Source organism: Malaclemys terrapin, chromosome 2, assembly GCF_027887155.1.
Source record: "Malaclemys terrapin pileata isolate rMalTer1 chromosome 2, rMalTer1.hap1, whole genome shotgun sequence".
Taxonomy (NCBI): Eukaryota; Metazoa; Chordata; order Testudines; family Emydidae; genus Malaclemys; species Malaclemys terrapin.
In genome coordinates this window covers 275,737,232-275,752,301 of record NC_071506.1, presented here as the reverse complement: position 1 = coordinate 275,752,301, position 15,070 = coordinate 275,737,232, and the positions used below count along the sequence as shown (strand labels likewise).

Genomic DNA, 15,070 nt, shown 5'->3' with positions numbered 1-15,070 from the left:
CACATTTGCTGTCTGGCCACCCTGCAGCCCCTGACACCTGCACAGCACCAAGCCAAGACTCCAAATCGAAACTGCAAGCAGCACCAGCCCTCCCTCACAAAGACTACAACTCCCAGCAGGACCTTGCCCAGCCGCAGGGAGCATATCTCTGCGGACAGGAGCCCTGCATGCAAGGCGGCAGCAGGACCAAGGGGTAGCTAAGGCTGGCCAGAGAATCAGGGGGCCTGGATCCCGGTGGTTTCAGAGCCCACCAGCATTTCCTAAGCCCCTCTCCTCCCTGAACCAGGTTCTGTGTCTCTGACTTCTCTCCCCCGGTAGTTTTTACATCCCTGACACAGACTTCCTGTGAGTCATCACAGCAGACATTAGAGAAGTAACTGGAAGAAGAGACCAAGTGTGGTGATGGGGTATCCGGCAAGTGACAGCTGATGAATTAAAACCTTCTCCCTGGCCAGTTCTGAGGGCAATGAGAGAAAGGTAAGTCAATGGCTGACTTGGGATCTTAGGGGCTAGGCTCTCAGGGAACTCCTCTGTGCCCCCCAATAGTCACCAGAGCGAACCAGGAAATGGCTGGAAGTTTTGATTGTTGTGAAACCGAAGTGTTTGAAAATGGTTGGTTTTAAGATCAGAAACATTTCGCGGGTTTAAAGAAATCTTGGGCCTCCGGGGCTGGGCGGTGGCCAGACAGCAAATGTGACTGACACCGTGCTTGGCTTTCGGGTAAAGGTGAGCTGCAAGTGCACCTACAAAGCGTGTTCAGTCCCGGCTTCAGGAACAGTAAAAAGTGCAAATAAAAACCACAGGAAGGGGAGGTGATTTTTTAAAAAGCCTGCCTAAAATGATGCCTCTGAGAAATCCCCTGCTGCCTTTGCTGTGGGATCACGGAATGACCTTCTTTGCACCAGCCGACCCTGGGAGGTGTGTGGGTGTGTGTGTAAATGGATCAGGGCCCTTTTCCAGGAAAGGGGAGTTGAGCAAGGATTCAGCAGCTGAGAATGCAGCTTGGATCTTATTTTCCACTGAACGGATTCACACACTAAACACATTCAGCACCACTGAAATGCAGCCACCTCTGGGGCGGAGGGGAGCAGCCAGCATGCTGGACGAAAGCCCTGAGCGGAAAGTTTGGCCACGGTCACCTCTGTGCTTCTGAAGAGTGCCAGGGATCTCTTAGGGCCATGCAGAGCGGAGGGACCCTAGATTTTAAGGTCTCATCAGAAAAGTCTGCAACAGAACAACCTGCATGCAGTGGCACCGGAACACTTTTTATAATGGGGGTGTTGTGTCCCTGTCCATGGCCCCCGCCATCCCCTAGAGCTGGGGCTGGCAGCAGGGCCGTGGCTCCAGGACGGGGGACGTGGACAGGGGGCCAAGGCTGGGGTCACAGCTGGGGGCAGGCACGGAGCCCAAGGCGCGGGGCCAAAGAGTGCAGCCCCAGGTGCGGGGCCGGCAGCCAGGACCCCAGAGTGCTGCAGCGCCCCCCGCACCGCTAGTTCCCGCGCCTATGACCGCATGGTACTGGGTTTATCTACTCACAGTGATTAAACAGGCAGCAAGACAGTTCAGTGCTTAGGGAAGAAGAGCTCTAGAGCAGAGACAGAGGAAGCATTGGCAGCGGGAAGGGATCAGGGCTCTTTTTGCTTGGCAGGAGGTTTCAATAATCAGGAGAGGGGTGGGGAGTGGCCACGTAGGGGCCTTGTCTCTCTCTAGGACTGGAGTGGCTCCCGCAAGGTCTGAGCGGGTTTTTGCCTCTGGAAGCCCTACTGGGGGCAGGAACTCATTCCAGGATGTGGTCCCTGTTTGCCCCCCTGGTTCAGCATGTGTGGATCCCCCTGTAGTACCAGCTGGTCCACCTATGAGGATAAAAGCCTACTACTGCCAGTGAATGGGGTTACTCCTTCAGCTCAAGTAGTACAGGCCCATGCTTTTAGCACCGAAGCAGGTGATGACCCATGCGGGCTCCATCTTTTACATCAAGCCTTTAGCCAGGGATGTCAGATCATTCTGAGCCAGACATATACCCCACCCATCTGCCAGGAGGGAGGAGGGCCTCCCCAGACCACCGAGGGAGCAAGTTCTCAGCTTCCCCCAGCTTGCTCCACTCCCTTGAGTAGCTCGGGTGCCAGGCCACAGAGCAGCAGAGAAAGCTTCACTTCTGCCGCAGAAGGGTGGTAATGGTAGCTGGGCCCAACCGTGCTCTGGTGCTGGAGACTTTCAGACTTTCGCCTCCTTCTGATACATTTACTAAAAACTAAACAGGCACCCCATGGTGTTGGTGGGGCTGTGAAACAAACAGGGCGGGGACTCTGAGCTAATACTCCGGGTTTTAATTTCACACCTGGGATAAGACCATATGGGATTCCACTGGGATCTTGAGATAGGCAGGGTTCCTGCCATTTGCCACTGCCAGGAGCAGCTGCTGAGAGCTGGGGGCCTGTGAAGTATTCTGCAAACTTTCCACTCAAATACCAGGCTGAAGGGCACCTTAGCAGAACACGTAACGAACTATAACCATAGTGAGTGAGTGGCAGGATCCTGTAATCCTTCCCATGAATCGGTGCTGCTGCCCTGTCCCCCTGAGCAAGCACAGGTACGTCTACACTGCCTCAGAGGTGCGATCGCTGCACACAGAGACATAGGCCTTGTCTACACTACACAGTTTTGTCGACAAAAGTCCGCTTTTGCGGACAAAACACTGGAGGTGTACACACTGCCGTGCTCCTCCTGCTAGTGTAACTCCCCCACTGTGATGACACAATAGAACCACCTCAACGAGAGGCGTAAGGCTTATGTCGGTGTAGTTAGTGTAGACATTACGTTCCTTACATCGGCTGTTGGATCCCTTAGAGCCGTGAAATTGACATGAAAGCGGCTCCCGGCTCCCCAGCCAGACTGCTGTGGGATCTCTGCTCCAAGCTGAGCTGCCACCCAGCCTCCCGGCTTGGGCTACTGCCCACAGGTTCCCTGCTCCCCACTGGGAGCCCTGCAGCTCCCTGGGGTCATGGTTCCCTGCTCCCCGCCAGGAGCACAGCAGCCAGACAGACTCCGGGACCAGATCTCCCCGCTGGAGGCGAGAAGCCTGGGAGCATGGAGGTGAGACGCCCCGGACGGTAGCTGGGCTCCCCATGCCCTGGCTCTCAGTCCCCCACACTGCTCCTCTTCAGTCGGTGGAAACGTTCCAGGGGAGGACGCGCGCCACGGACAGGAGGGTAGTGTGAACATCAGCCACTGCAGTAATTACTGTAGTGTAGAGGTAGCCATACCCAAATGAGCTTTGCTCTAGCTAGCGGAAGCACCAGGGAAGCTGCACCCGCACAGGTTTCAGCATGGCTGTACAAGCCTGCCTGGAACCCTGGGTAATTCCTCAGGCCTCTGGCCTAGGCCGAAGCCAGCGCTGCTGCGGCTCTGGGACCAGAGCTGGCCAGGTTAACACTAGCCTGGACACGTCAACGTGTGCTACAATCACACCTCTGATTTCAGTGCCCGAGACCGACAGAGGCATGCGTAGGACCAGGGCTGAGCGGGGCAGGGAGAAGGGTCATCTCCAGCTCAGAGAGCAGCTGCAGAGCTGTTCCCTGGAGGCTACGTCAGTGCAAGAGCCAGAATGACTGGCAGGGAGGGCCCAACAGCACATCCTCTGGCCACACCAGCCCCCCTTGCATACTGCCCGGGAGCCTGGATAGCTGGGCTGGCAGCAACGGGGGCATGGGCAACTCTTCCCCCGGTCACCCAAACAGCATAATGGGGCTAGTTCTGCTACCGGCCGTAAGGCTGTCCCCTGTGAAGGCGTGCTGTTCCCATAGCAACGCCACACTCAGCACAGGCCCGGGTTAAAGAACTGGGTGCAAACCAGCCCTCTGCTCCAGGCCCGCAGGGTGCAGCATGGGCAGCATGCTGAGCTCCTGCACCGGGGGGGGGGGAGGAGGGCATTCAGCAAAGTGCCCCCCCATGCATAACAAACCCACACATGGACCCCCGAAGACCCCTTGCACCGCAACCTATATACAGGCCCCTACACACCCCACGTGTACCCAACAGCCAACCACCAGCCCCCACATCCCAGCAGCCCTGACAGTCATCCTGCCACACCTAAAACCCTACATCCTGGCCCCCAGCCCCACCTGCTCCCAATTTCCCCCCGCCCAAAACCCTACATCCCACATAGCCCCATCTGCTCCCAATGTCCCCCCAAACCCTACATCCCCCCTAGCCCCATCTGCTCCCAACATCCCCCCCAAAACCCTAAATCCCAGCCCCACCTGCTCTCAACATCCCCCCAAAACCCTACATCCCCCCAATCCCACCTGCTCCCAACGTCCCCCCAAAACCCTACATCCCCCATAGCCCCATCTGCTCCCAATGTCCCCCCAAAACCCTACATCCCAGCCCCACCTTCTCCCAACATTCCCCCCCAAACCCTACATCCTCCCTAGCCCCATCTGCTCCCAACATCCCCCCAAAACCCTACATCCCAGCCCCACCAGCTCCCAACTTCCCCCCAAAACCCTACATCCTCCCAATCCTCTAGCTAGCGGAAATCCTACATCCCGACCCCCCTGCCCCACCTGCTTCCAACACCCCCCCCTAAAATCCTTCATCCCCACCTGCCCCACCTGCTCCCAACATCCCCCAAAAAACCTACATCCCGGCCCCCAGCCCCACCTGCTCCCAACATCCCCCCCAAAACCCTGCATCCCAGCCCCCCTGGTACAACACAGGCCATAGGACTTCCCTGAATTCCTGTGTGAACTAGACCAGAGCTTTTAGAAAAACATCCAGTCTTGATTTAACAATTACCTGTGATGGAGAATCCACCATGACCCTTGGTAAATTATTCCAGTAGTTCATTACCCTCACTGTTAAATATGTGTCTCATTTCCAATCTGAATTTGACTAGGTTCCACTTCCAGCCATTGGATCTTGCTATAAATAGGAGTTTTCCTTCCTCGTTGGCCTTTGAAATAAAGCCTGACTGTCTTTTTATTTTTGAACCCAGCAGATGAAGGGAAATAAGAATTACTGCCCAAAGAGGAGTCATGAAAACTGGCATCAGCGCCTTTGTAGGCTCAGAAGCTCCCCTGAGCCTTGGCAGGCCAAGAAAATTGGAGGACATGGCAAGAAAGACCCCAGATGATCGCTCTTCTTGTGCGTGAGCTTCCTGCCAGCTCAGCCCCGAGAAACTGGACGATGGAGAAGCTGACGGTTATTAAGGTGGAAGTGGAAACTCTTCTCAAGCAACCCCGGGAGAAGATGTACACTTGCACGATCTGCGGGGACAGCTTTAATCACAAGGGCGTCCTAGCCACGCACCAGAAGACCCACAAGGAGGAGATGCTGGTGGAGAACCAGGAGCAGGAGGGAAGTGCCGTCACAGCAGGAAAGCAAACAAGCCAGCAAGCCAGCAGAAGGGCAGAGGAGGCCAGCCATGAAGGCATGAACCAGCAGGGAGATCTCTTGGTGCCGAAGGAATCCTTGCAGAAAGCAAAGCCCTACTCTTGCACCGACTGTGAGAAGAGCTTCAAGATGAAGGTGGACCTCACCAAGCACCTCAGGACCCACACAGGGGAGAGGCCTTTCCCGTGCACGGAGTGCGGGAAGAGGTTCATCACCAAATCGCAGCTGAAGGAGCACCAGAGGATCCACACCGGGGAGCGACCTTACCAGTGCTCCGAGTGCGGGAAATGCTTCACGCAGAAGTCACAGCTCATTGTTCACCGGAGGATCCACACTGGCGAGAAGCCCTACAAGTGCGGCAGCTGCCAGAAGAGCTTTGTGGACAAGTCGCAGCTGGTCGCCCACCACCGTATCCACACAGGTGACCGCCCCTTCAAGTGCGGGTTGTGCGCCAGGGGGTTCCGCCAGAAGATCACCCTCATTAAACACCAGAGGGTCCACACCGGGGAGGGGGCGCGGCGGCATGGCGGGCCCTATACTGGCAACGCCTCACAGCTCATTGTTCCCGAGTCGACGCCGGACGGGGAGAAGATATTCCGATGCGGCACGTGTGGAAAAGAGTTCAAGAAGAAGTCGATCCTGGTGACCCACCAGAGGATCCACACCGGGGAGGAACCCTACCATTGCGCCGAGTGCGGGAAGCGCTTCCGGCAGAAGATCCACCTGATCCGCCATCAGAGGACCCACGCCAGGGGGGAGGCCCACGTCTGTGTCGAGTGCGGGGACGGCTTCAGCAGCAAGGGGCAGCTGCTGAGGCACCAGCGGTGCCAGCACCAGAGCGAGGGACCCCACACGTGTCCTGAGTGTGGGAGAAGCTTTAGCCAGAAGGTAGGCCTCATGGCACACCAGAGAGTCCATGAGAGGGAGAAGGGAGATGGGAGCGTGGCCGCCACTGAGGGGAGCCCTGGTGAGGCGGCAGACGGGAGGCTGCCTGCCAAAAACGGCAAAGGCAGCAGCCATCCGGGGGACCTGACGGCGCCTTGTAAGAGCCAGGTCTATACCTGCACCCAGTGTGGCAAGATGTTCACCAAGAAAGGGAACTTTGCCAACCACCAGCGGGCCCACACGGAGGAACGGGCGCACCGGTGTGGCGTTTGCGGCAAGAAGTTCACCAAGAGGGGGGAGCTGACCAAGCACGAGCGGATCCACACAGGCGAGAGGCCGTATGTCTGCGGCGACTGTGGCAAGCGCTTCACCCAGCGCACCCAGCTGGTCACCCACCAGCGCATCCACACCGGCGAGAAGCCCTACCCCTGCGCCGACTGCGGCAAGCGCTTCATCGACAAGTCCCGGCTGACGGTGCACCGGCGTATCCACACCGGCGACCGGCCCTTCCAGTGCGCCGCCTGCGGCAAGGGCTTCCGCCAGAAGATCGCCCTCATTAAGCATCACCGAGTCCACGAGAGAGGCCGTCCGGATGGGGAGGTCTCGGGGGGGAAGGAGCATAAATGCCCCCAGTGCGGCAGAGGCTTTGGCACCAAGGAGAACCTGGCCAGCCACCAGCGGCTCCACACCACCGAGAGGCCCTTCAAGTGCGGCGAGTGTGGGAAGAGCTTCACGCAGAAAGCCCAGCTGGTGGTGCACCAGCGCATCCACACCGGGGAGCGCCCCTTCCGCTGCACTGACTGCCACAAGGGCTTCATCGACAAGTCCCGGCTCATCGTCCACCGCCGGATCCACACTGGCGAGCGGCCCTTCAAGTGCACGGCCTGTGGGAGGGCCTTCACCCAGAAAATTGCCCTGACCACCCACCAGAGAGTCCACATGAGGGAGCACGAGGCCGCCCGGGAGCCCAACAAATACTCCGAGCGCGGGGAGAACGACGCAGGCAAGGCCGAGCCAGGTGAGGAGTGGCCCTTCCCCTGCAACGTGTGCGGCCGGGGTTTCCGCAAGGAGATAGCCCTCATCACCCACCAGCGGGTCCACACCAAGTACGAACCCAACAGGTGCAGCAAGTGCGGCCAGGTCTTCCCTGACAAGGCCCAGCTGCTCCTGCATCAGCCCTCCCACGCGGAGGACCGGCCCTTTAAATGCAACACCTGCGGAAAAGATTTCAAGCGGAAAGAGATCCTGATCACCCACCAGAGAATCCACACGGGAGAGGTGCCTTTCAAATGCACCGAGTGCGGGAAAAGCTTCTCCCAGAAAGCCAACCTCATGAAACACCAGCTCACCCACACCCGGAGGGGCCCCTTCATCTGCTCTGAGTGTGGGCAGAGCTACACCACCTTGGGGCATTTTAAAAGGCACCAGAGGAACCATCTGAGAAAGCGGGAGGGGAAAGACTTGGCAGAGGAGCAGGATGCAGACGGGCTGCCGGAGACGGGCGTGCACAACGGGCCCATCATCGTGGTCAAGACAGAAGTCAATACAGACGACTATGAGGTCCTGCAGGTCCCATGACACCGCCCTCAGCAGGGAGCGGTGCGTGTGTGTAAAGGGATCCTCCGGAGGCAATGCAAGAGTAAGGGCCCTGGTGCTGCCAACCCCTAGCGTTCAAAGAATCCCGGATCGAGCTGCCCCCTCCAGTCATGAGATTGGCTAAAATGTCATGAGATTTGAGAAAAAATAATACATGTGGGGTTCTTTTTCTGAGCCGTTGGGGGTCACGTTTTCAAGGTTTTCTCTGCAACCACATGGGCCAGAAACTTACTTTTTCCAATGAAATCTGTGATTTTGGATGTCTTCACGTGACTCCTGGAGCTGGGGCTTTAAGGAAAAGCACCAAATATCCCAAGAGTTGGCAACCCTGACTCTTCCGTAGATCAGTATCTTAGCACTCAGCAGCACCAAATAGCAATATTAAGCCAGCTGACCTGGGTTGCTGGTGGTCCATGGGAGAGCATCAGCGATTCACTGCAGTGTAAAACGTCCCCGGTCATCATTCCATACAACAGTAAGAGAGGCAGACATCATCACAGGCCTCCATGTGGATGGACCAGTGGACCCATGCAGAGCCCCGTTGAAGTCAATAGGCTCCCCATGGGATGCAGACATCCACTTGTATGGAAAGGTTAGCTGGATCAGGGCCAATGTACCTAGAAAGAGAGCACCTACTTGAAGCAGAGATAGGTCCAGATCTTCAAAGGTATTCAGGTGCCTAATTCCCATTGGCATCCACAGGGAGTTAGATGCCTAAATACCTTTGAGGATCTGGGCCATAGTGTTTACTTCAAAGTCTGATCTTTTTTGATGATCACGCTTTAAAATACGCTCACATACGGTTTTATTTCGCTATGCGATCACCAGTTTTATTGTTTCAATACAGGACATTCACTGCAAAAGCACCATTCTGGTTGAGGGGTGAAACACGCAGGTTGCCTGATTCACGGCTACGTTATTCCAGTTTAAATCTGCTGATTCCAGTGGTGTAAAACTGGAGGAACGGAGCGGGAAATCACGCCCAAGCTAGCTCAGGTTTTGCTGTCAGCTCCTCAGCTGCTGCACATGGGCAGAGCTCAGCTGAAGTCACTGGAAGTACTCCAACTTGCATCAGCTGAGAAGCTGGTCCGGGATTCCCACACAAAGCATTTCTCCTGCACTCTTGTGTCTGTATATTCCAGCAGTTCAGTGTCCAGGAGCCCAGAGTATGACATGTAGACAAGGGGATGACATTAGGAAGAAACTATAACTTTGACTATCCTCTCTGGTTTGCGTTTAAATTCTTAACCATAGCATTGCCCTGGTCTGAGGCTCTTCCCCCTCTGTAGAAAATCCATATGCGAGGAAAACGTGGGCCATGATCCTGAGAACCTGTAACTCCCATGGCTTCCCAACAGTGTGATCCAGGAGAACTTGTGTCCCAAGCCTGCCGGTCCAAGGGCATTTGCAGGGCGGGGTTGTCTACCTCTTCCCCTTCACTCCTTGCTCGCTGGCTGTAAGTCTCGCTAAGGCCTTATACGGCTATGGGTTCCCAGCTCCCCTGGGTTAAAGCTGCTGGGATTGCTATGTAACATGGCTCTCTCCTGACTCCGCCCTGCGCAACCCCATGAAAAGCCACTGAGCCCCAGTCACATGGAGGCTCGGGGATGAAGAGAGCAATGGCAGCTGTAGGGGCGGCCCAGCACTGCAGCTCCTTCCATCCCATCTGCCCCCGGGCAGCCAGGAGGATGGCAGGGCTCAGCCTTGGTTTGGAATGAACGTTGGAACCATTTCATCCATACCTGCCGCCTTCTGCTCTCTCTCCTCTTCCCCAGCAGAGTCAGGCTTTCCATTACAGACGGGAGCATGGTTCCTCCAGGGTACGTCTCCACTGCGGCAGGGAGCGAGCCGCCCAGCCCGGGGAGATGGCCTTGGGGTAGCAGGGCTTGCGCTAGCATGCTACATAATAGCTGTGTGGCCATTATGGCACCAGCAGAGGCTCAGGCGAGCCACGCGGTCTGAGACCCACCCTTCCTAGCCTGAGCCTCCACCCGGGGCCACAACATCCACTGGGCTGTGTTTGAGCGTGCCAGCCCAAGGCGCCCCAGACTCCTTGCTGCAGCGGAGACATGCCCGAAGAGTTCACGGATCCCTCCTGGGGCCTCCCTTCCTGACGTCAGCACGCTCCATTTGCGACAACAGAGACGCATGGGAGTTCGAGGTGGAAAAGCCTCATTCGGTCATTTCCCTTCCAATGCAGGATTCCCAACTTTTGTCTAGGGTGACCAGATGTCCCCATTTTATAGGGACAGTCCCAATTTTGGGGTCTTTTTCTTATATAGGCTCCTATTATGCCCCGCCCCCTGTTCCGATTTTTCACATTTGCTGTCTGGTCACCCTACTTTTGTCCAGTCCAGTTTTTAAATGTCCCAAAGGAAAACAGCTGCCCCGTTTTCCCTGGGGAGACCGTTCCACAGCCTAATAGCTATTGAGAAAGTTCCCCTTATATTCATCCTAAATGCTCCCTTTCTTAAATTCCTTCCATTGCCCTGAATATCACACCAAGAATGAGGCCCAGTGTTTTACTGCACAGGGTCTGCTGAAATCGTGGTCTGGATCATGCAATATGGAAGTGCATCGCTGCTTGCAGGGAGTGCCAAGAGGAGCAGCATTAACTAAACAATGATGGAGGGTTTAATAAGTCTATGACTATCTGAATGCTGTGGACACCAAAGAGGGAGAGGAATGATTTAGGCTCTGATCCTGCAAACACTTTTACACATGCATAACTTTTAGCACATAGATATACCCATCGACTTCAACAGGACTGTGTATATGCTTCAAGTTCAGCACGTTTAAGGGCCTTAATCATTTCCTCTCCCTCTTTGGTGTGCACGGCATTCAGATAGTCCTAGACTTCTTGTGCCCTCCATCATTGTTTAGCTCATGCTGCTCTTCTCGGAGGGCCCCCCACTCAGCAATCCATTCCCATATTGCAGAATCCAGACCAGGACGTAGGCACGCCCTGTGGGGTAAAACTGAGCAGTACAAATTGGGGTCCAGAGCTGACCCAAACAAAAATGGCAAAACTTTAACTCTTTTGTTTTGCTTTTTTCCCAAAACTGACTAATTTTCTCAGTTTTAGAAATTTCCTCCAACCTTTTTTTTAATTGACTCCCCCCCATTCCCCCAAAAAATTTTTAGAACGTGAAAATAAAAAATGTTTGGTTTAGGAAAAACTCCACCTGTGATTAACTCAAGCAATCAAAATTGGTGCCGAACACGTAAAGGGTAAACAAAAACGAATACATGGAAAAAAATCATTGAAAAAAAAGGAACAATGTTGAAAAATCAAGCTGTTTACCAATATTTGGGGGGGGAGGAGGATTCCCTAAAAGGTAATTTTTTTTGGTCCAGCATATTCTTTGTTCCACATTTTTTGGCCAGCTCTACTGTGTTTCTCAGTCTGCGAGCTAGAGAACAACACTGACCTCAGTGAACAATCCCATCTTCGAATAAGTTATCCAGCAAATGCAATCCTTTATTCGGTGTCTCGTTTTCAAACTGATCCTGTTTTCTGACACTCAGTCAGTAGCTTGCAAGTGTGCCCCAATTTATATGAACAAATGTAAGTCATGGTGAGTTTGGGAACTGTACATTCAGTGATGTGTGATTGGTCACCTAAATCACATGGCATTGTTTCTATCCCCGACTGGATGATTAGCTTCTCAAACAGGAGAACAACAAATGAAATAGCCTATGTTGATTGCAGGCAACTATGCAAATAAGGACTAGAAATTCCTCAAACATCCATGCCAACAAAAACCCATGCAAAACTTCAAGAATAACCAGTAATAAGGAGCATGACCATGGCCCAGCCCAAAACTCTTTGGAAGCTGACTGGACATTCATTAACTCTGTTTTGGCAATTGTCGTCAGCTCTCCAGAAAAGTGTGACTTCAGAGGGGGATCTGGTAATGTGAGCAGATGAATTTTTGAGAGAACAAAAGATCCTGTTTTCTTGCAAATACTCCTAGGAATAAAAATAAAATAGAACTTTTAAAACTGATGCCTGCAGTAGTCAAATGCTCACGGTTTTCTATGTGACATCTTGGCTCTGTAAAGCCGTATTGGCCAGTGCAACCTGCAAATGAGAGAACAGTAGGAAAGCATTTGAGAGTGAGAGGGGAAATGGGTTGGGACGGGATCCAGAGAAGGAGCTTTCGTAAACAGGCCAGCAAAACAAAAAATGTACCACTCCTGCTGAATAGCATCAGAACAGAGCAACCTTTCAGCTTCAACTAGACTCCCCAGACACTGAGGAGAGATGAACTGGAACGGTTCAAAACAAACACCCACTTGTATCAGTTGCTTTTCTTGATCTGTTTAAAAGGACAGCAGTACCTTAAGGTGCCTTGACTCATAACAAGTATCAGGGGGTAGCCGTGTTAGTCTGTATCTACAAAAACAACAAGGAGTCTGGTGGCACCTTAAAGACTAACAGATTTATTTGGGCATAAGCTTTCGTGAGTAAAAACCTCACTTCTTCGGATGCATCCGAAGAAGTGAGGTTTTTACTCACGAAAGCTTATGCCCAAATAAATCTGTTAGTCTTTAAGGTGCCACCAGACTCCTTGTTGACTCATAACAGTGGCCCGCTTGTATCTCACAGGTTCGCCTTTCCAATCAAGGTTTGTAGTAAGGACCATCCAACAATTTTGCACAAGGAGGATAGCTTCCTATTTATACATAACCCCCAGTCTGAAGTGAAGCCAGAGCTTAAGGAAGAAGTGGAATGGGAAATCAGCGCTGCAAGAGGCAAGGATCTGTTTGCTTTGCAGTGTGCCGGGACCTACTCTGTATCTACCATCCCATTTTGATCCCTAGATGTCACTAGAGGTAGCTAGACCTCTTGAAGAAGAAGGGAAGCCCGTTGAGATTGGGAGATGTTTTGCAGAGAAGGGAGATTTGTGAAAAGGCCAGTACACACAGATGGGGATTTCAATTTCCCAGATATATTTTTACACTTTCTTTTTATTTATTATAATCCAGAATGTATTACTGCAGAATATTAATGAACTAGCAAGACCCATGGACCTCACCTGTTATCCATGTTGGGAACACGCGTGTTCTCTCAGCAACCTCCCATACAATGCATTGATCTTCTTTGCCAGTTTTCTTCGCCGGGCTTCTTTTATTTTCAAATTAATTTAATTCTTTCCGTTTATTATTGTTTTTTAATTCAATCATTTCTGGCACATGCTGTGTTGTATGCAATGTGATCCTTATGCTTATCCACCTCCTTAGCTGAGATTTTTACTGTAATCCTCTCATTTTTGAGGTGTTTTGTTTTTATTTTTCTGAATAAAAAGCTTTACTGAACAAATAGATGCAATGTCCCTGTTGCACCTAAGTCATCCTTCCCTGAACAGAGGGGGGCAGTGGAGTTCAGAGGTAAGAGCACAGAACTGAGGACCAGGACTCTGGCACACCTCTGAGCGGTATACCTCATTGAAGTCAGGGTGGAGTTCGCTGCAAGACTGGGGCCTTCCTGCCCTGACCCTGGGCAAACCACTCAGCCTTGCTGTGCCTCAGTTTACACATGTGTAAAATAGATCTGACATGTACCTCAGACACTGGCAATAATCATAGAATATCAGGGTTAGAAGGGACCTCAGGAGGTTATCTAGTCCAACCCCTTGCTCAAAGCAGGACCAATCCCCAATTTTTGCCCCAGATCCCTAAGTGGCCCCCTCAAGAATTGAACTCACAACCCTGAGCTATCGCTATCCCACCCCCCTCCATAAGGCTGCTGTAGAGAGGCAAAGCATCATGTAATCACCAAGTATGATTATTTTAGCGGGAGCATGGGGTAGCTTCATCAGTGACCACTTGTCACGTGCCTTGAGATCCTTTGATGGAAGGCACTATAGAAAGGCACTAGCCCAGACTCCAGTTTCCAATGAGGCAGCAGACGCTGCTTCAGAGGATGGTGCAAGAAATGCTGCCATGGACAAGTAGGAAATAACTGTTCCTAGGACAAGACTCCTCCTAGTGCCAGCCAGTTAGGCCCTGATCTGCAACCTCCTCCAGGCAGGCAGAGCCCTCTGCCCTATCCGCTCACACATCCAAGGCTTTAGTGATGGAGCTCTGGCCTTAAAGAGGAGGTGCAAACCTGTAGGGCTGCTGGCCTGTCTTCCCAGCCCTGGAGGAATAGCTCCACACCCACAGCCTGCTCAGGCCTCTGGGGCAATTTCATGCTTTAGACATAAAACTCACAGAGTAACACCAAGTCACAGCTAATTCCTCTGACCAATGCAGGCTGCAGGTTCCAGAGGCCTTTCCCCATGGGAACCTGGGGCGCCACAGGAACCAGCTTCTTCCAGGCAGCTCTTCAGCAGAGCTCTCTCAGCCCTTTATAGGAACCACCTGACCCCTTCCCAGCTGGGCCTGGTGATCCTGTCTGCCAGGCCCAACTACCTGATCTTAGCGGGGCTCTAGCTCTGAACAGGACTGTCTAGCACCAGGTCCTGCTACCCTGTTACAAGACCTCAGATCCTTTTAATCTTACTTAGTGTGACTTTCATTTTATTTTACCCTGCGTGACGTGGCTCAGATTCAGCGACAAGCAAAAGTTTAGGTTCCCCAGAAAGAAATGTCTTGCTTTCCTAGGTTGTTTCAATCACCCGTCTCAGCCCCCCAGGTCTGCTACATTAACTAGTGAATCCGTTTTGATCTGATCTGACCCACCTGGGGCCTCCTAGCCCAGTGGCCTCCTTGGGGGCCATGAGCAGGTTTCAAGGGTCCACCAAGCCCGACCAGTGTTAAACTCATTGGGGTTCCAGTCAGAAAGCCTAAGCCCTGCTAAGCGGGGCTGAAGCCCGGGTCCCTGAGCCCATCCCTTGGGGCTGAAGCAGAAGCCTGAGCAACTTAGCTTCGTGGGATGCCCTGTGGCATGGGGCCCTGGGCAGTTGCCCGGCTTGCTATCCCTTACCGTCGGCCCTGGCTTTGATATGTAGAAAACAGTTGTTGTGGCACAGGTGGGCCGTGGAGTTTTTATAGCATGGGGGGCAGGGGCTCAGAAGGGAAAAGGTTGAGAACCCCTGTCCTAGCCCTTTGGACAGTCCTAGTCCCTCATCCTTTCATATTGATTCTAGACATCTTCTCCAGCCTCTACTGATGCGAACCTGCCACCTCCTCCTCAAGGGAAAACCCACCATGGGCATTCAGAACGCTCCCAGGCTAGGAGAGAAGC

At 53.2% G+C, this 15,070-nt stretch overlaps 1 protein-coding gene across 2 annotated transcripts; it reads left to right on the top strand.

Annotated features, from left to right (window-relative positions):
- The first annotated feature begins 228 nt into the window (after positions 1-228).
- LOC128830809 (zinc finger protein 585A-like) lies at positions 229-12,336 on the top strand. 2 transcript variants are annotated; one of them, XM_054016593.1, is made up of 2 exons: positions 229-477; positions 5,000-12,336. In XM_054016593.1, exon 2 carries the CDS (start codon positions 5,131-5,133, stop codon positions 7,855-7,857), a length of 2,727 nt encoding a protein of 908 aa, XP_053872568.1. In that variant the 5' UTR covers positions 229-477; positions 5,000-5,130; the 3' UTR covers positions 7,858-12,336. The 2 variants fall into 2 exon arrangements, with proteins under 2 accessions (XP_053872568.1, XP_053872567.1); XM_054016592.1 differs by having other exon boundaries at positions 4,997-12,336.
- The last annotated feature ends 2,734 nt before the right edge of the window (positions 12,337-15,070 follow it).